Source organism: Gallus gallus, chromosome 4 (assembly GCF_016699485.2).
Source record: "Gallus gallus isolate bGalGal1 chromosome 4, bGalGal1.mat.broiler.GRCg7b, whole genome shotgun sequence".
Taxonomy (NCBI): Eukaryota; Metazoa; Chordata; class Aves; order Galliformes; family Phasianidae; genus Gallus; species Gallus gallus.
This window is the reverse complement of record NC_052535.1, coordinates 24,111,820-24,131,744: the sequence shown is the minus strand read 5'-3', so window position 1 is coordinate 24,131,744 and position 19,925 is coordinate 24,111,820. Positions and strand designations below refer to the sequence as shown.

The following is a 19,925-nucleotide window of genomic DNA, read 5'->3' as shown; positions in this document are numbered from 1 at the left end:
GTGAAAGACAAAAAGTGACAAAGATGAGAAAGGCATAGATGGTTTTAATACATGATATTTCTGTAAGCAGGGCCCGTGAGGCAATATATTATTGAAAGATTTTGTTCTACAGCAACCTTTCATATTTTAAAATCAGATGCAAATATCCAGAAGTTTTTCCGAGTTATAGCATAAAAATCCAAACTTAATATTTGCAAGATTTATCATCCATTTCATTTAAAATCATGTAGTAAGTTAAAACATTGCAGCACATACTTGTTACGAGAATCAAAGACCTAGACTTTATATCAAGGCTGTTTGTAAAGGAATTGCACATAATAGCCCTGTCTTGACTCTAAATGATTTAGTAACAAGCTAAGATATACAGCATTGCAATAGTGCCTACAGGACCAAAAGATAATAATGTAATGGACTCCAATGTGTACTCTCATCAAATTAGGTGTTTTATTAGAAATGGCCTTGGCTCCAGCTGGTTTTGAAGAAGAAAAATATGCCAGTAAAGTAAAACCATGTAATTAGGAAATATCTTCTGATAGTATAGAAAAAAAAGCCAAAGAATAGATGTGGTTTGTGATCTGACTGTAAAAGTGAGTAAGATTCATCTTCTTCTCTTGCAGCACAAGTTCCTTTAATGCTTACACTTGCTTTTAAATATAACATAAATGATGATTTTTAGTATTAAAATATGGTTGCATCAATAAATCTTCATAATAGCACTGCCTAAATCTCAGTAAATTTCAGAGCAGATCTCTCTTGAATACATGTAGTCCTCCAGACTTACATCAAGGTGAAGATTTGTTTTAAGTGGATGATGCATAGTGGGCTCAAGCAGACTGTAAACTGCATTGCTGTTGCTAGCTAATTCCATAGTTTAATTAATCAACCTACAGTTAGTCAAATAAAGCATTTCAGGTCAACCCATCATCTTTACAACATACAGGGTCCTTGCTGGGGAAGGCCTTTGTGCTATTGCCAGCACAAGGAAATGCGCTTATGTTTGATCAACTAACGTTTACTTTTCTCTTTTTTGATTCCCTAAAATCTTTATGCTATTTAAATTCAGAAAGATTTCCTTCCTTCACAGGCACGAAGCTATGCCAAATTAGTAACTATTTTCTGTACCTACTCATTTTTGTTGTCCAAAAATATATTTCTCGTTTATTTTATTTAAATACATACAACTTTTACTTCATAAATAGAATTGTGCAGAATGTTGAAAAAAGAAAAACGTTGCAATGTTAGAATTTTATTTGGCATTTAATCATTGTGTTGTTGGTCATGTCATGTATAGGCTAGAGCCATTGTTAACAGAGACATTTAAGAATTTTAAGAACCCAATCTCTTCAAAATAAGATGTAAAAGCAGACAATGGCTTGTGGTCAGGGAGAGTAAACATTAGAGAGGAGATTAATTAGCATGCCAAAAGAACTTTGCTAAAATGAGGAGACTACAATGGGGCTGAAAATCTCCAGCTGTGAGAAACTATCAGGAAGGAGGAAAAAGTAGTAAATGCAGAATCAAAAAGGACCCCCACCTGTTTAATCAACCGCAATGATTTAGAATAATTCATGTTTTTTTCAAATAGTATGATGAGCAGGCATTTCTTAAGAGATGCTAGTGAGATCCATACTAAGTAAGGAAAAACAGGAGAAGTTGTTTTGGAGTAGATCAGAGGATAGAAAACAGAGAAAAAAAAAGTTTTCTATGGATATGTCACATGCATTTTTCATTTTTATTTTCATTGTTATTCAACATTAGGAAGACCTAGCTTGCATAGTAACTATCTGGCATGGGATTTGTCAAAAAGTGCTTCATTATATACTTTATCCTCACGTTTTGGTTGTAACAGAAACAATCACCCAGATAAGTTACGCATGCGGATTTTCAGTAGCTTAGCTCAACTCCGTGCCTCTTTTTTCTAGTAAATTTATAATATATTTCAGACCCAAAACATCACAATTGAAGGACATTTTTTTTAATGAATCTGGCAACAATTAACTTTTCATGTCATAGATTCATCCACAGTACCTTTTGCTGAACACAATTCAAATTATTATTTCCTATGTTATTATATATTATTTCCTATTATTTTCTACCTTTGAGTACAAAAGGATTCTTTTTTTTACAGAACTACTGCAATGGACACGTGAGAAAACTTCTCAGTTTATAATTAATAAACATCATCAAAAAAATTTGACATGCAAGATCATTCTTGCCAGTGGGACACCATCTGTTACTAGGCTCTAAATTTTAAAACACAATAAATTGTTCACTGGATATGAAGAGCACTTTACATTTTTGAATATCTGGAAATACAAAATTTCATTACAAGTTTTCCTATAGATTTAACCTTAGCTTTCACTGACAGTAACTGAAAATACTCAGTAGTTAAAGTAGAAAATGAAGATCCAGAGAAGATATTATCTTGACTAGGTTCTGGTCAAACATCATCTGCTAAAGTTAGCATAGAAATTAAAGGATAAGTTTATGCAGTTTGTATTATATAAAAAGTGAGATCCTTCTGTATTTAAAAGCCCTGGAAGATGAACTCAAACTCATAAAAACTCTTCTGTTTGTGCAAGCTTGAGTTCCATTCCAGTACATAGCTACGTGAGGCACTAATTCTTCCACTGATGGGGCTGTACAGAGTTGCAGAACAATGACATAAGACGTCAGGCAGAGATGGCACATCAATGAGCAGCTATTCTCCTTTCCAGTTCTAAACTTGGGAGGAATTAGCTCGATCCTGTCTTGAGATGGTCTTGTGCTCCTAACCTGGACAAGCCTATCCATCAGTGCCTTATTCTGATGGGTACGTAAACTGTCGATGATACTGTATGGATGTGTACTTCATGCTAATCACCTGAGTTCTTGTGATGTCTGGATTCTCATTTGTGCTTTCTGGCTTTCTGACACTAGTTGTGTCAGTAGAGATGCATGGACGGTGAGCAATCTAATTACATTCCCGAAGAATGGGATCTATGAGCATCTCAGAGCATTTACTCAAAAGGGTAAATATTAAGGATTAATTTGCAATAAAAACAGAAGAACAGGGGAAGTTATAGAAGACTAAATGTATTAAATTCTTGAGGTCTGCATCAGTCTGAAATTGAAGATGTAAGTCAAAGAATATTACTAGAGATGAATATTTCACACAGTTCAAGACAAGTATCACAAGCCAAGGTGAAGCTGAGGTGTAGCCAATAAGAGACATCTTGATGAGAAGTCATTATGAACATTGTATTAATATAAAGAGGGCAAAAGAATGGGAAGTGCCCTTCATGCAGAAGGAATGTAGCAAGCAGAAAACTGAAGAAACAGGTCAAAGCCATATAGCTGGTTAGCTCAGCTGTCACAGCAGTGACAAGGAAAGAGTTTAAACAAGGCTTTGTAACCATTCTGTTTTACAATTTTTATTAAAATGTGATCATCTTCATCATTTTATGAACTCTTCCATTGAATATTTACACAACTCTTTGAATGAGTCTCAGATTTGCTAGCATTTGCTTTTGAGAAGCTGTGGAGAAGAAGTAGGGCATCAGACAACTGTTGAAAAAGCAAATTAAAAGGGTTCTTTAAAAAAGTGCCTTCAAAATGAGAATGGGTCAAAAAGGGATCAGAAAATGAAACTCCTGTTTTCCAACTCTCGATTTCTAGAAAACACAGCAACAGATAATTCAGTACTCTTCTTCTAAGCATTCGGATGATAACAAGAAGATGCATAGCAGACTGCATAGATTTGACACAAGAAATCATACAAAGCCAAGCTATTTTTAGGAAGCAATCCTTCTGCTGTAATCAACGGTGGGTAGGTATAAGCAAGGTATTCTAGTCTTCAGAGCACTGATGATGAAAAAACAGGAAGGACTGATTTGAAAGATGGAACAGAATAGTAGAGAAGTGAACGGAGATCTCAAAACCATGGTGTAAAATTGAAGGAATAGGGTAAAAATATAGTAAAAAGAAAAAAAAAATCTCAGGGGGGAAACATATGATGGGAATCAAATAGCTTCTAATATAGAAAAAAATACAGAACAAAGGAAGATAGCGATTTGTTTTTCATGTTTATAATGAAGAGGATTCACTATAAGAAATTATAAGCTTAAATTGCAATAAGAAAAACAAATTTCACATATTGAAAAAATCTCCTAAAGCTAGACTAGTAAAGTCACTGACATAGATTAAGTGTGCAGTTTCCATCACTGACAGGCAGACTCTGCTGATGGTCTAAGAATGGATTTAGGCCGACGTCTGCCAGGATTGACGAGTTACAGCTGGTTTTGCTTGTGGGCAATGGGATGGCTATATGTTCCCTTGAGATTTTCTCCAGCAAAAAATCTTAAATAATTTTTATTTTCTGCAAGGGCCACACCATTATATCTGCATAAACTTCACACATTAGCACCTTTCATTCACAGGAAGGGGGTCAAGCACTTTCGAGACAGTTCTCAGGGTGCACATTTCTTTGTATTTCTTCATAATTTCTCAGCATGTCTCCTCTGTTTCATTAAGATGTACATATAAACTTTTCTTTCAGTGCAGCTCTTCGCATCCCTATTACAGACTTCAACACCCTTTCATATAATACACATAGTGTGTGTATTCTCCCCCTTTTTTCCTCTCTCCATCATTTTCAACATGCATTTACAACCATCACTAAATTTTGGATGTGCATATTTCCAGCGACAGCATCTCCCCTACTTATCCCTCTGTAGACTCCACCAACCAGCCGGCTTTAATACTTGAAAAAAAATCTGTCTTTCTGAACACTTGGAAAATATACCCTATTTTGAATTTTGAAATCGAGAAGACACATTTTTTACTAATAACAGCGATATTTCTTAACAGTGCAATGATGAAAAGAGCTATAACTCCGAGTTTCTATGATCTTAGCTTAAAATTATGTAACTATTACCATTAGTATGATTCTCTTATCACTACTGCGGTACTGGATTCCCTGTCATATCTTAAAGATACCATTGTTAGGCACATCAGTATGTAACAACGCAGATATACTTTCTGTGAGAAATGTACTTACATCTGAAGTACGGGAAAGAATAACTCTCAAGATACAAAAATTAGATCTCTGAAGAGTAGTGAAATTATTGAGAAAGAAGAAAACTTCTTAGTTCTGCATCTTCAAAAATGCCATTTCAATCAAGCATCATTTTTTGTGCGCTCGAAGAAATGGAATTACCAACTTGTGTTAAGTCCTTGATCAGAATGAGGCTCTTAAACCAATTATGTGAAGATCAGAGTGCTTAAAATTATAAGGAATACATTTAGAATTATTAAAGGCTTCAAATAGCTTGGTTCAGGCAAAATTACATATAATTGGTCATTTAGTATGTGTTGTCAGGAGAAACTGCAGTCATAGGTGTGGAAGATCACTTTTTAGACAAATCAGAACTAAACTTTTGTAAAACCCAAACTATATCGGAGCTTCCTTTTCTGAGATTTTTTACTGAAAATACATCCTAACCATTTTTATTCCTGTTCTACAACTACAGAAAGATGCACCATAAGTTAAAGTACTGAATAACATTACCCGAACTGATAAAGTGAAATGCAGATGAGGGAAAACCAAAATGGATTACCTGGATTGCTAGGTGAATGAAGGCACAAAATAAGGGGTTGGGATGTTCTTCAAAAGTTTTAATGTTGGTTTTTTTGATGAGAGAGGATAAATCATCAGGATTAGAGAAATCTCTTCTTTGCCAAAGGGCAAAGGGTCTTACAGGAAATTAACATTAAGACTGACAAACACAAACTGGATTGTCAGAAGATGATTGTATAAGGGACTGACTCGATAACCCCCTTGAGAATAACATGACTGTTTTATTGATTCCTATTTAGCCTCTGTCCAGTCCTTCCATCCCTTTGCTTTGAATTTTATGATTCATTTATTAGAAAATATAATATTATCCTGGGTAGGTTGCATTTTCAGTCAGGCACATAAATCCTCATCCTGCAGTCATCCTCTGTATCTCTCTGTTGATAAGATTCTCATTGATTTCAGCGATACAGGTTTAGGAACATAATGGTACGTATTACGTAGCGCAAGGTGCAGGCTAGTGGATTCAATTCATACTTCACTACCAGATTAGGACCAAACTAAAAACTTGGTAGGATCAGTCACAATCTCATATTCACACCTCTTCATAAAAAGTGGCATTATTTCTGCTTATCAAATCTAAGAACGTTTTGACAGACCTGGACAGTTTCAGGTCTGAAAGTAGCTGTTTTTACTGTGAAGGATACTTTCACATGCTGTGCTAGGAGTGCTGTATTCCGGTCATGTACCTCTAGCAGCCTTGACTTCCACCCATTCTCTTACACATCCCACCAGCAGGACCAGGAGGGAACAAGGATACACAGGGATGAGACGGTTCCTGGATTAAGCCAAAGTCAGGGAGACTGCTTGCCAATTGCTCTTACAGACAAAAAAAGGCCTGAAGAAAATTCATTTGCTGCTAGTTAAAAATGTTAATTTCTAATCTGGATAGTGAGAAACAAGAAGATAAATATCAGTAAGAATGTGTCTTCCTTGCCTTAGCTAGGCTCCACTTCACTGGAAACCAAGCAATGTATGTCCCAACCAGCAGAGTGGGAACGGAGAGCAGTACTGTCAGTCACAGTTTCTCCTCGTGGTTCCCTCTCACACAGTCTCTCCAATCCGGCATGGCTTCTCCAAGGGCCACTGTCCCCCAGGAAGATGTACTCTACCGTGGGTTCTACACAGGCCACAGTTCCTCTGGATATGACCATCTGCTTTGTCATGGAAGATCTGTGGGCTGCAGCTTTCTCTGTCCTCTCATTCACTCCTTCCTCACTCTGTCTGTTCCCACCTCCTCTTTTGACACTATCCACGTGCTCCCAGAGGCCCCACCAAGCCTGGCAGCTGGCTCTGTGCTGGGGTCACAGCGTGGGCAGGCCCGGACACCCAGATATCGCTGCAGAACCCATTGCAGACATGAAGAGAGGAGCTCTGCTCAGACCTGGGAATAGAACAAATGCCGGAAAGACGGTGAAATAGGTCAACGGGCTGCAGATTGAACTCGAAATTAAACATGGAGTGAGCCACAGCACGGAGGGAATTGAACTAGTTACTGCAGCTCGCTCATTTCTAAATTAGATTTAACTAGTTCGGGAAGAAAAGGGGACGTCCCTGCAGCCTGAGTCCACACATGGCTGCAGTGTGAACTCCACACGGGCAGGGAAGAACGCACAGCGCCTGCAACACGGACAACGCAGGCAGCACCACAGTGCACGGGTACCTTAGGCAGCGCTCAGAAGCGACTGGCGAGCCCCATCCACGGAAAGCGTTATCCTGAAATCACTTAAAGTTTATCAAGACCGTAACCGTCCAACGACTGTCGCAGACTTAATCCGGGAAGCGAGGTACCGGCACAGCTGGGGAAAACTTCCAGGGGGGGAAACCTGGAGATGCCGTCGAAGAGCAGGGGCCGCGCCCCCCTCAGGACCCCCCTCAGAGCCGGGAGCCGCGCGAGCCGCCCCCCCCAGGCGCCCTCCCGCAGACCGTTAGCCGAGGCGCGGGGCGGGGTGGCGGAGTGGCGGGGTGGCGCGGGGCGGGGCCGGAGGCGGGCGGAGCGCGCGGCGCGGCGCGGCGCGGGGCTGCAGACGGCGGCGCGGGCAGGGAGCGGGGCCGCCTTTCCGGCCGCGGCGAGGAGCGCAGTTGCGGGGCTTGCGGCAAGGTGACGGGCTGGGCGGCTGCCGCGGCCTCTCCCTCCGTCTCTCCCGCTTCCCCCGCAGCCCAGCGACTCGGGCTCCCTTTCCCGCTTCCCCTCCCGCACCTCTGCCCCCCTCGGGTGGGCGCGCTGCGCCCGTCCCCGCCGGCCGCCCGCGGGTGCGTAACCGCTCCTCGTGTCTCCTCTCGCCCAGATGCTGAAGGCGGCGGCCCTGGTGTGCGTGTGCGCGGCAGCCTGGTGCAGCCCGGCGCTGGCGGCGGCGGCGGCCGGGGGCAGAGCGGACAACGGCAATTTTCTGGACGATAAACAATGGCTCACCACCATCTCCCAGTACGACAAGGAGGTCGGGCAATGGAACAAATTCCGAGACGTAAGTTCAGCCTTTGCCGCCCCGCTCCCGCGGCTCGAGGGCAGCGGCGAGGGCTGGGGGCGACCGCAACTTTCTCCCCCTCATCTCCTTCCCCCCCCCCATCCCCGGCGTTATTTTTGCGCCTTTAATTCCCGGTGATGCCCGGGCACGGCGGCGGGAGGAGGGAGCCCTGGCCGCGCAGCTCCCGGTGCGCTGCCGCCGCTGAGCGGCGAGGACGGCCCGGTGTGCCCCGGGATGCGCCGCACTTGGAAAGAGGCAGCGTGCCGCCGACTGCGTTCGCCCGCGGCCCCCGCCCCGTGCCAGCAGGGCTGGGGCCGCTTCCCCTCTCGGGCGGGGCTGACGCGACCCGCCGCCGCCGTGCTCACCTTGCGGGGCGCGGCAGAGCCGGGAGGGACGACGGCGGGCCGGGGAGCGCAGAGCCCCGCGGGCGGCCCGGGGGTGTGAGAGAGGTGAGGTCCGCTGAGCGAGTTGCGGGAATCGGTGTCCGGAGCGCCGTGCGGGGCGCGCGCCTGGAGCCTCTCTGACCCGGAGCTCCTCCGTTACGAAAGCCGGCGCCTGCAGGTGGCCCTCGTCCTTGAGGGTGCCTCGCTGCTCTGCGTGGTTTGTGGCGAGTTGAGTAAAATGGAACGGGTTTTCAAAAGTCCCTCTCGCTTCTTGTAATGAAAAACGTTTTTCCTCATCTTCCAGTGCTCTGTGCTCCTGCTTGTCCGCTTTGGAAATCTGAATTCCAAGCGGGGGGAGCAATTTTCTTCTCAGCCTCCCTGTGTTGCTCAGTGGGATCCGTGGGTTTGGTTTGCAACTTCTGTGTCAACAGGTTTCTCGTGCTGCGGCTGCCAGGGGCCGCGGTTTGCTGCAGGGAACTGAAGGCAGCGGCTCGGAGGAGCATCAGCTCTGCTCACAGAGCCGAAGCACGCTTGTGGTCTTCCTGTTCTACAGCTTTATACGTATCCCACGTGTGGGATGCAAACTTGGCTATTTGTGTTAAGTAACCGGGGAAGGAGAGATAGTGGTGGAGTTGTGGGAGAGCTATTTCCACAGTAGTGCCCATTAAACAGAATAATTTCGGTGTTTGAGAACGCTCACGTTGGTGCTCTGATATTTCTGTTTGCATCGAGTAGCTTAAAATCTACAATGCATGTGAAAAATGGTCAGCACGGTGTACTTCGGACCTTCCTTTTTGGAAAGAAAAAAAAAACCACACAGCATGCAGCGCTACATAAATATTTTAGGGTGAAACGCTGCTGCTGAAAAGCACCAAAATAAGTGCATGAGTTATGTTTTATAATTGGGCGAAGACATTTATGCAAGGACTGCCCTGCAAGGCTGAAGAGGCTAAGTGCTGTCTAATGCCTGTCTCCCGGGTGCCCGCTGACATACACTGTAATGCTGGATATTAGCCAGATAATTTATTCTGTGACAAGTAGGTGTCCCCAAGGGCTTTGGGAGTGACTGCTCTGAGAAAGTGCTGCATACTGATTCTTCGGAAGCCACTTACAAATAGGCTGCCTTATTTATTTCTGCGCTGTGGAAGTTCTGTAAGGCTGGTACTTCAGAGAGGGCTCAGCTTTTACTTCCTATGCAGGATGCTTATATCTTATTGATTGCTGCTTGAGGTGGAATATTTACAGATGATCCTCATACTCTGCAAGGTTATCCCTTTTACAGCATGGATGATTTTCAGTAATTCATAGCTGTAAGAAAATAAACGAAAATTACGAGTTAATCTGCTTACACAAGCACTTGCTCTGGAAAAAAACATATTTCAAGATGTGCTGATCAATTATCATCTGTAAATATAACATGGTGGGGACGTTTTATTAACGTTCTATGGTTCATACAGCCAGTAAATCTTCATTTATGACTGTAATTTGTTGGTTTTGAATTTGTGGGGAAGTAGCTGCCTTGCAGAGTTGAAATAAATGTATGCCAGGCCCGTGTTTGTAACTTAGTCTCTGTTCGCTGAACAGGGTGTTTTGTGGGCTTTAAGTACCCTACAGATGCATGGGTGAGATGGAATTCTGGTGTGAAAAGAAGTGTTTAACGGCTTAACTTCAGACTTAACTGACAAGACTGATTAATGTGGAAGATAATGACCCTGACTTCTGGCTCATTGGCTCAGTTTCCTAAGAGTTTTAGGTCACAGTGAGAAAGAATATAGTTATTGAGAAAGGGAACGCCTACAAAACCTAAGCCACAATATGATTACTTATTATGTTAAATTTAGAGCAAAACTAAAACCCAACAGCCTTAATATTCTATAAAACGTCAGGCTTGCCAGCGAAGTTTGATATTAACATGATAGTAATATTAGCGGACATCTCTTCAGTACTTTGTTCAGGAAGAACTGTAATGACTCTTCAGCTCTTGAAAGATCTTGATCATTCTGACAAATCTTTTGAAAATAATGAAATAAATCTAGGCAAGGATTTTGCTCTGCTTTGCCTAAATATGGATCAGTGGGAAGCCGGGTGCTCGTTAGAGACAGTCTTTTCACATCTTTTTCTTGTGAAAGAATGAAGAATGGGCTCTTAAAGATGAGACTTGGTGGGACGAGTGCAGGGGAAGTGCATTCGTCATGTCAGAGATCAGCTCCTCCAACTTGTACCTGTGAAGTTAATACTTTGAGCTATGAGTTCCGTTTAATTTTTGCCCATAGGTGCTCGGTAGGAAGATGTTTTAACGCTGTCTGCTTGTTCTTGTAGTGTGGTTGTACCAGCAGCTCTTTAGCCTGTCACTAAATGAATAAATACTGGAGTTCATGGTTTTTCTCTATGACTTTTTGAACTGCCCGGTTAGGCTGCTTTAGCTGCCAGTAGGATGTCCTACCCCGTATGCTTATGTTCCTTGTTGGGATTTGAAGTTCTTTAATAAACACTGTGCTGAGGAAGTCTTATTTTGTCGCATTTTGTTATATCGATAATTCTTCGTGGTCTCATCTATGAAGGCTGGACTAGATGTATATTTTATATTGAAAAACTGTTTTTTCTGAAGTGAAGATTATTCCTTCTAAAAGTAGAATTGGTTAATGGTGTTGCATGGTCCTGTTCATGTGTTCTTTAGGAAGATTGTATAGTAAGTGTCTTACGTGCTAAATTTCACTTGCTGCTGAAGAGGACCATTCTTTTTTATTTGGCTGGCTTATCAGTGATTTTTAGTTACTCATTTCAGTGGGGTGATAGTTTAAACTTGTGAATCAAAGATGTGTTAGGTATTTTGAAAGGAAACATGCTTGTCAGATATAAACAAACTCCGGAGAAATCCACCCAGTTACACAGGGTGACTGGTATGTGCATGTTATTTATTTGACTAGCGAAGACTGAAAGCTTACTTACATTTACCCCTTAAAGAGGTTGCTTTTCTTTTAATAGTAATGAATGAAGAAAAGCTTCTTAAGAAATTTCTGATTCTTGTGGCTATGGTAAAATATTTTTCTCCTGTGTAGTCCAAAGGGCTCCAATCTGGCTGAATGCTGGCCCTCACTTTTCTTTTACTGTGGACAGTATTTATTGTTACTTACGTATTACTTAGTGATTCTTTATGTATTACTTGTGAGTATTGACTTCATTTGCAGTGTGTTCTTTGGTCCAGGTCTGTTTTTTGTCTGTGTTTTTTTTTCTTTTCCTTATTGCTTCTATTGATCTTTTCTAGTCCATCTATGAGAAGATAATGGTCTGTCAGCTTTTGATGCCAGTATGCAATTAATGCAAAAGGTGGTTATGTCATTATATAAAAATTTCAGTTTCTTTAAAGGTACAAACTGCTGAACTTAGTTGTGAAACTAGCTGCTCTACAGTCTGTTCAGTGATAGACTAGAGTGATAGGCTTTTTTCTTTTTCAGTTTAAAGTAGATCTCAAAAAGTAGTTTTGCTGCTTCTGTCATCTAGGACTAAAATATAGCCAGCAGCCAGTTGTGATCTTAAAGTGAGCTTTTGCTTGAAAATAAAAGGATTGCATATAGTATGTAGGTCACTAATATGCTCATGATAGAAGGGAAAGGAATGAAAAAAAGGATCATGAAAGTATTTTAGAGAAGGTCAGTTTCAAGATTGGGTAGTACAGCACTCATCGGTCTTTCATTGCTAATATTAACTCATTCATTAGCTGTCGAAATTGATTCACGAGGCTTATTTGTCCTGTCTTATGGTTCAGGGTAAATAAAAGGTATCTCACTGTTAGTGGGGGGTGAGCTCTTATACTACATCTTATACTGTATGTTCATAGAAACATGGAAAAGAAATGAACTGCAGAGCAGGAATGATCAACTTCTTCATTAAGTTGCCATAGACTTAAGTTAGAGTAAAAGGATGAGCAACAAAACACTTCAAGTTCCTTTTAGTATAAGGGCATTGAGTCGCAGTACCTGTTTTTTTTTCTACAAGCCAGTTGGTTATTTTGACAACTGGTTATCAGCTATTCTGAAATGATGTCAGTCTTTGAGGGGTTTTATTTTATCCTTGAATTTCTTGGTATAACCTTTTATCTTGTTAATGTGGCAAAGGATGAAAAACTTTAGAAACCTTGGAGATCTTACAGGAAGAATGAGTGTTTTATACCTTCAGCAATAATAACTACTTTTGAAATGGAACTCATAGAGTAAGAATTGACCATGGTTTTCTTAACGGTGAAATACAGGAACATATTAGGAATTTGCATGAAAATTAAGGAAATTTTAGGAAGCTTTATAATTGTTGACCACTTGTTAACTGAACATGGGAAGCTGTATTGTAAATCTTAACTTTTCATTCTTTATGTATTTTAGATAAAGGCTTCTGATTATTATATGAGTAGCTGTTGCTTGTTCTCGAATACAGATTGCTTTTTTTGTTGTGTGTTGTTATTTTCCTCTAGTCTTTTTTTTGCTGCTTGTTTCTGGTAATGGGTGTTACTGGTCTATAGAGTTTGCTAACCTCAAACTATTGTTAATACTGAACTCTGTCTCTTGGAAGGCATTAGCTTGGAAGCTCTTTATATAGCTAACATTGAGGAGTTAAGTAAACTGTAATGTGCTTTTCCTTAGACTGGCCTCATAATCTAAGGGAAAGCTGATAACATCGTTTCATCTCATCTTTATCTCCTTTCTGTGAAGAATAATCTTTATTTTATTTGCAGTAGGTTGTTTAGTGGATATGGATACCCACTGTTCTCTTATCTTACCGTTAAATCTTATTGGGATTGACTGTATCCATCTGTGCTTATTATAGTGTAGTATAAATAGAGTTGTAATACACTAATAGGTGATAACAGTAATAGCAACTGCATGGGCTGTCTTTGCTTTATAATCAGAATGGAAAGATGGCTGGAGCAAGAGGTATATTATTAGGGGAAATAGCAGAATCTAAGTGCAATTAGAGTATGTTTGGTTTTAGGAACCGTCTATTTTTTTTTTTTAATGTATTTGCATGTCCTGTTACTTCATAATCTTTGAAGCATTTGAAACAACTAGCTGTAGAAGGGAAGGGTAATTTTTGGTTCAATTTCTTTGCAGTTCTTGGCCAATTCTCAATTTTAACTCTTTTCTTTATTAGGTACTTAAATTTAAAGTAACACCCACCAGGAGGTGCTGGGTACCTACAGTTCCCATTCATGAAATAAAGAAAGCAATCTCCTTCCAGTTAATAGCTGGTTATTTTTTTCATAGGTAGTTTTAGAGCAACTCCTGAATTTTCAAGCATAAGGAGACTTTTATTCTAGGCAATGTATTTATATATTTTTCTTATCAGTACATGAAAGATACTTTTTTTGTTAAATAGTTTTAATTATGCTTTATGGATATCTTCCTAATGTAGGTATTTTTAAAAACACTGAGTTTACAAACAGGTTTGTGCTGTTGTGTAGATATATATTTTAATCTGATATAACCACCCTCCTCGGAGATACTCAAAAGGTGCCTGACCGTGGTCCTGCTTGAGCAGGGGTTGGCTCAGATGACTTCCAGAGGGCCCTGCCAACCTCAACCATCCTGTGATTTTGCAGTATCGGAATGCATTAGTAGCCACAGATGAGCAGCTTATTTTTCAGCATCTGGTGCAACCAATCTCACTTTCATGATGTTTAATGCTGAAACCTGCCTTTTTCACTGTAGACACAAATAAGAAGGATTTAAGATTGTAAATACTGACATACGTAGCTCATTCTGAAAGTAATGTGTTCTGTTTATTTCCATGGAAACTTCAACAAATACTAAGAGCGTAACAACACAATTAAAGCAAATTCTCAGCTACAAAACTATTTTTTTTTTTACATTGTCACCAGCATTACCTATATATTTTTGCCAGAGGTTGATGGAGACCATGCATGTCACGCTTGTAACAATCCGCACCAGCAGAGGTGTTTCACAGCTGCTGTGATGCCCTCATTGCTGAAACACACTGCCCACCACCTCGCTGTACTAGCATAGAATCCACTTCTTGGTCTCCATAAACGTTCAGCAAGCATTGATGAATGTCAGCGGGTGCAATTTTTTCCTCATGGAGGAGCTCAGTGACACACCTTTATTTCATTTGTGCTTCCATGTCAGGCATCAATTTGTTAGACTGCCCTTTTGCTGGCATCTGTAATGCGGCAACAAAATAGAATGTTGATGATGGGAAGGTTCAGCCTCTACTGCTGTACCACCAACACTCACCTCTGGTGTTGGAGGCCAACATAATAAAATAAGAGACATTACTTTCAGAGCAGCCCTCATATTATATGGTATTAAATGTTATTTTTGTATGTCTTGAAGTTAAATTTCCAAAAGAGAGACTTGTGCTAGTAATTTCAGTGATCAACACTCTCCTGAACATCCTTACTTAGTGTAAACAGCCTTTAGTTGTTAATTTTTTTTGATGATTTTTCACTCGTTTTTTCATTTCTCCTCATTGTCACTACTATAAGATATCATAAATGATATCTTACAGTCGTGAGCATTACTAGAGGAATCAGTGATTTACCTGAGAGAAGTGGTGCAGTGTGTGGTGGGAGTTAGGGACAGAACATGAAGGTCTGATTGGAAATTCTAACCTATGACAAAACCTTTACATTTCAGTGAGAATGTTATCACTGTTGATAACTTCACAAGTTAAGAGAATGGGCTTAAAAGGTACCAAAAAGTTTGGATGGTGTATAATTGACAAATATACAGAGTAGATTGGTTATGCTTGTATCCACAGATTGTACAGCTAGAATGATTATTATGTTGGAAAGGGATAATCAGAAATGAATGAAAATACTCACCCATGTCATAGGCTTGCAGAAAAAACTCCAAGAGGAGCAATCTCCAGAAAAAGATCCTTCCTCAGTGGCAGTCAGCCCTTGAATGGGGTCTAGGAGAGGTGCAGCCAGGCCCCACCCCTTCTGGTCACACAGCTGAATTGCCTTCACCTGTGCTCCCAGAGCTGACTCAGTGCTCGCCTCATGTGGTCAATCAGAGGTTCAGGCCATGATTCAACAGTTCCCATACAGATGGCTTGCATTTTCCTAAATTATAGAAACGCTTCTCTTAATATGTTGTATACTAAAGGTTATCCAGGCTTTGTTGATTTTTTTTTTTCCTGCAGAAATTTCTCATAAGCTGGTTGTTTATTTTCTCAAGTGATATGTAATCATTGACTCAAAGTAGACTGTCCATTCTCAGTCTGTTCATCATCTCTCTAAAAAAGTCTGCAAGTCATCAAATAATTCTGTATATTGCACTTATCCTCAAGCTTGCCTACAGCTGAAAATAAACTCCTTTGACATTTGTTAAGTTTGCACTGATGATGAAATTCATCCTGTTGTTAGACCTGTGTAGCAGTGATAAGGACAGAACTTACTCCTCTGTGTATGCTTCTGAGTATGGAAAATGCCTTGTGTTTTGACAGCTATTTGTTGAAATTATTAATATGCAAAGTGTAGAAGATGTATTTATTGATGCTTGTCTCTGAGGATTTGGTGGTCCTGTTCATGACTATAAGGTCACTGTTGCGGAAAACCCAAGCAATGATTCTTGTACACCGAATCAGTCCATTGGTATGCAAAGCATCAACACCAGGAATCCATTGTATAATTTGCCCTTCCAGCCTTAGGCAGAAGATACATTAGCCAGTTTGGTCACATTTAGGAAGCCAGCATGAAACGCTGAGAACCCTTTTCATTCATAAAATGTAGAGCCAGAAGGGACTATTGGGTCTGATAATAAGCATATGTCTGAATATAGTAGCTCATTAACTTATCTCCAGACATTGTATTAAATCTGGAAATTCTAGTTGGGCAGAAGTATTTTAGGCTTTAGGAGGCTGTGTGCCACTGGCGTAGATTAAGAAAGACTTGATTTCTAAGGGAAGTAGTGATCTGAGCAGCATATCTGTGGTGTTTTGTAGCAGGATAAGGGAGAATGCCATTTAAGCTCCTGCCAGTCTGATCTGGGGTGTTTCTTCCTTTGGCCCAAATATGACAGTGAGTAGAAATGGTGCTTCATTTGTCTTTCTTACACTTTACTTTCCTACCACCTTCATGTCATTGTCTTGTGTATTTTGTAAGTAATTGATATTAAATGATAGTAATGAAAAAAATCACAAAAGGTGTTGGAATACAAGCTAGTTTTAATTCTAAGAGAGATGAGTAAATGGCTATCAGATTGCCCAATGTACTGCAAATAGGATGTGTTTCCTCATGTGAACTGGATTAAAGCACACTAACTGCATATCTATTTTTCAAAACCTTAGTAAATCTTGCATTTCCCTCCTAAGCTGTTAAACTTTTAAATATTTCATCCTTGTCCTTATTTCAATTTACTTTTAAAGTTGAATGTATCTAACTTAACTCAGAAATTTTTGGCAGGAAGTTAGAGTTTTGGTACATGGGGAACACGTGAACAGGATTACTTCATACTGTTAAGAAAAAGACTCAGTTATGCTAGGAAAACAGACTAAGGGATTCTACCTGTGGTGTGATATTTCAGACCTGCTCAAAAGAAAACATTCTCTCCAAGAATGTGGAGACATATGGCTAAAACTTCCCTGGGTTTGTCATAAGCAGTACCTTGATGAAGTTAAAACATAACATGATGATGGGACTTTGCTCTGAGATTTACAGTTGTAGTCTCATAACAGAAGGAGAAATGACATCTGGAATTAGACTGAACTGTGCAGTTTTGTACAGTGGACTAAACGAATGCAGACGTAGAAAACTTCAAAGCACTTCCAAGTTCTTCATTGGAACAGAATGTGACCTAATGTATACGATGGAATAGATTGGGATTCCATACTGCCTTAATCTTTAGGGACCTCCACATTGTGTTTAGACAAAAGCTATGGTACCTTTCTGTCTCTTTTTTTCATATTCTGAATGCTTACAGTTCTATTTTTAATGCTCCTGCATAAAGATGATAGTTTCCTAGCATGTGTGACACTTGTTTCTTTTCCTCCAGATTTACTGGGTTAGAGTTGCAGCATAGCTTTTGTAAGTTGAAGATGTGAATACATTTTTTCCCCAGAAGATTTCAAGTACTAACGCTATGGAATATTTGGAGTTCAGCATGCTGAGAATTGAGCTCTTGTGTTTTTAAAAATGAATAGGAATGCATGCCTTGTGTGTGTGCATGTGCCCTCACGTAAGCTCTTAGGCCAGACTGGAGACAATTGATAGGAATTTTACACCGTCTCTCATATTGCGGAGCAAAATACTCGATATTAGAAGTGTTTCATAGATCAACCTCATCGTGTCTGCTGATCTTATCTTACTCTCAGGTTTTCTGCTGATCACAGAGTATTTGTTTGCTGTATACTGAGTGTGATGTGTATTTAACTATGCTTGTGAAGTACAGAAGAAAATGGTAATTATTGATTAATATCATAGGTATGTGTTGCAGTTGTCTATAGTGGCTTATTAGCTGGCTGGAAGAAATACCTAATTTCTTTACGTGTCTGTATGTATCGCAGAAGAACATAACAAGTATGACTACAAATATCTAGAGATTTGCAAGAAAATGTTTGTGTCAAACTCCAGGTTTCACAAAGAGGTAGTAAAAGGTATCAGATATGTTCTAATGAAATTCATCAAATTATTCTGTGAAGCAAAACTGTAGTTAGACACCAGAAGTGCTTATCTGTTGTAAAATGGGATACTGTCTTACATAGTTCATGTTTTGGAATAATCTTGCTTGTCAAGCAGGTCGGCTTTTAATTTGAATGTGAGGGAACTTAAAAGTTTTAGAAGGAGTTAGACTGTGACTTTCCCTGTTTGACTGTAGCTGGATAATTCAAGAGCATGAATGTCAGGAAGCATTTCTCTTAAGACATTGCAAGCTATTACGTTAATAGTAATAAAGTGCAACGTGTGAATAACACCCTTTTAGGATTTATTTTCACAACTATTTCTGCTTTAAATTTTTTATTTTAGTGCAAGCAAAGGGTAGTAATTCACACTCGTTTAAAGATCTGAAATCTAGTACTAGTGGCAGCTAAAATTCCTATAGATGTAAAATTATGCATGTTATTTATACAACTGATCTGAAATATATCAGTGTTCAGCTTTTACTTATGCTGGTATAAAACATAACTGAGCCTGAAATTCAAGTAGATGTATTTTCAGTTTTGACAACTGAATTTTTTCAGTTGCTTTAGCCCAACAGCTTGCTCATTAGACCAAAAAACCTGCCAAGAGTAATCAAGCATAGGGATGAAACAAAAGACATTGTGATTTACTGTTTTATGCTTGGCATTTATCAAGAGAAGTGCTTGAATGAAGGGAAGAAAAAAAGGAAAAAAGCAGGAAAAAGAATTCTTAATAGTGTGGAATTAATAACTATTATAAAATTTGAGTACCTGAGTGGTGTGCAGTCAGCTAACCATATACTGCCTGAATTGTAGAAATTCTTTCAAATAGCATATTTTTAAGGAATTTTGCAGATTGTCCTATTAAATTACACTACAGTCCTGTTTGTGTGGGGTCTTTCCTTGTTCACTTGAGGTCACTGAGAACATGTTCACCGATGCTTGTGAGAGGAGGTGTATATCTTTAATTATGCCAGCATGCTTGTTTACAGTCATTCTGTGAAAACTAAGTCTACAAAATAGACTTCTGAATGTGTTTTGCCACTTTGAAAAATAGCAAGAAATTGAATCATAGAATCACGGAATAACCTGAGTTGGATGGGATCCATAAGGATCATTGAGTCCAACTCCTGGGTCTGTGTAGAACCACCCAAAAAACAGACCATATGGCAGAGAGCTTTGTCCAGATGCTGGCAGTTTGGGGCTATGCCCACTGCCCTGGAGAGCCTGTTCCAATGCCTGACCACCCTCTGACAAAGAACCTTTTCCTGATGTCCAATCTGACACTCCCTTGATGCAGCTCTGTGTTGTTCTTTGCGCCCTGCCACTGTCACCAGAGAGCAGAGCTCAGCACTGCCCCTCCACTTGCTGTGAGGAGCTGCAGCTGCTATAAGGCCTCCCCTCAGTTCCTCTGCTCTGGGCTGAGCAAACCAAGGGGCCTCTGTCACTCCTCATACATCTTCCCCTCTAGATCCTTCATCAGCTTTGTAGCTCTCCCTTGGATGCTCTCTAATAACTTTATGTCTTTTTTGTACTGTGGTGCCCAAAACTGCAAGCAGTACTGACAGCGAGACCACACTAGTGCATTGTAGATAGCAGCAATCCCTTCCCTCAGCTGGCTGGCAATGTTGTGCTTGATGCACCTGAGGTTATGGTTGGCCTTCCTGGCTGCCTGGGCACACTGTTGGCTCATGTGAACTTGAACTGGAGAACAAACTTCATGCAGCAGGGTATCTTTTCATTAGGAAATCCTATCTAGTGGCCTGAAGTATTGGTGTATTGGTTTGATGTATCAAGATGATTGTGGGGTATTTTCTATTTGTTTTATTATGT

The 19,925-nt window shown here is 40.3% G+C and overlaps 1 protein-coding gene across 12 annotated transcripts in view; it reads left to right on the top strand.

Moving 5' to 3' along the window:
• The window catches only part of SPOCK3 (SPARC/osteonectin, cwcv and kazal like domains proteoglycan 3), a 585,918-nt gene that overhangs the window by 413,010 nt on the left and 152,983 nt on the right, over positions 1-19,925 (top strand). For 6 of the 12 annotated variants that reach the window (XM_046940442.1, XM_046940441.1, XM_046940440.1 and 3 more), the window contains one exon: positions 7,903-8,079. In XM_046940442.1, coding sequence (XP_046796398.1) covers positions 7,903-8,079 — 177 coding nt within the window. Of the gene's footprint in view, positions 1-7,207; positions 7,402-7,631; positions 7,716-7,902; positions 8,080-8,442; positions 8,529-19,925 lie in introns of those variants that run through there. The other 6 variants (XM_040699184.2, XM_040699181.2, XM_420393.8 and 3 more) reach the window with 3 other exon arrangements.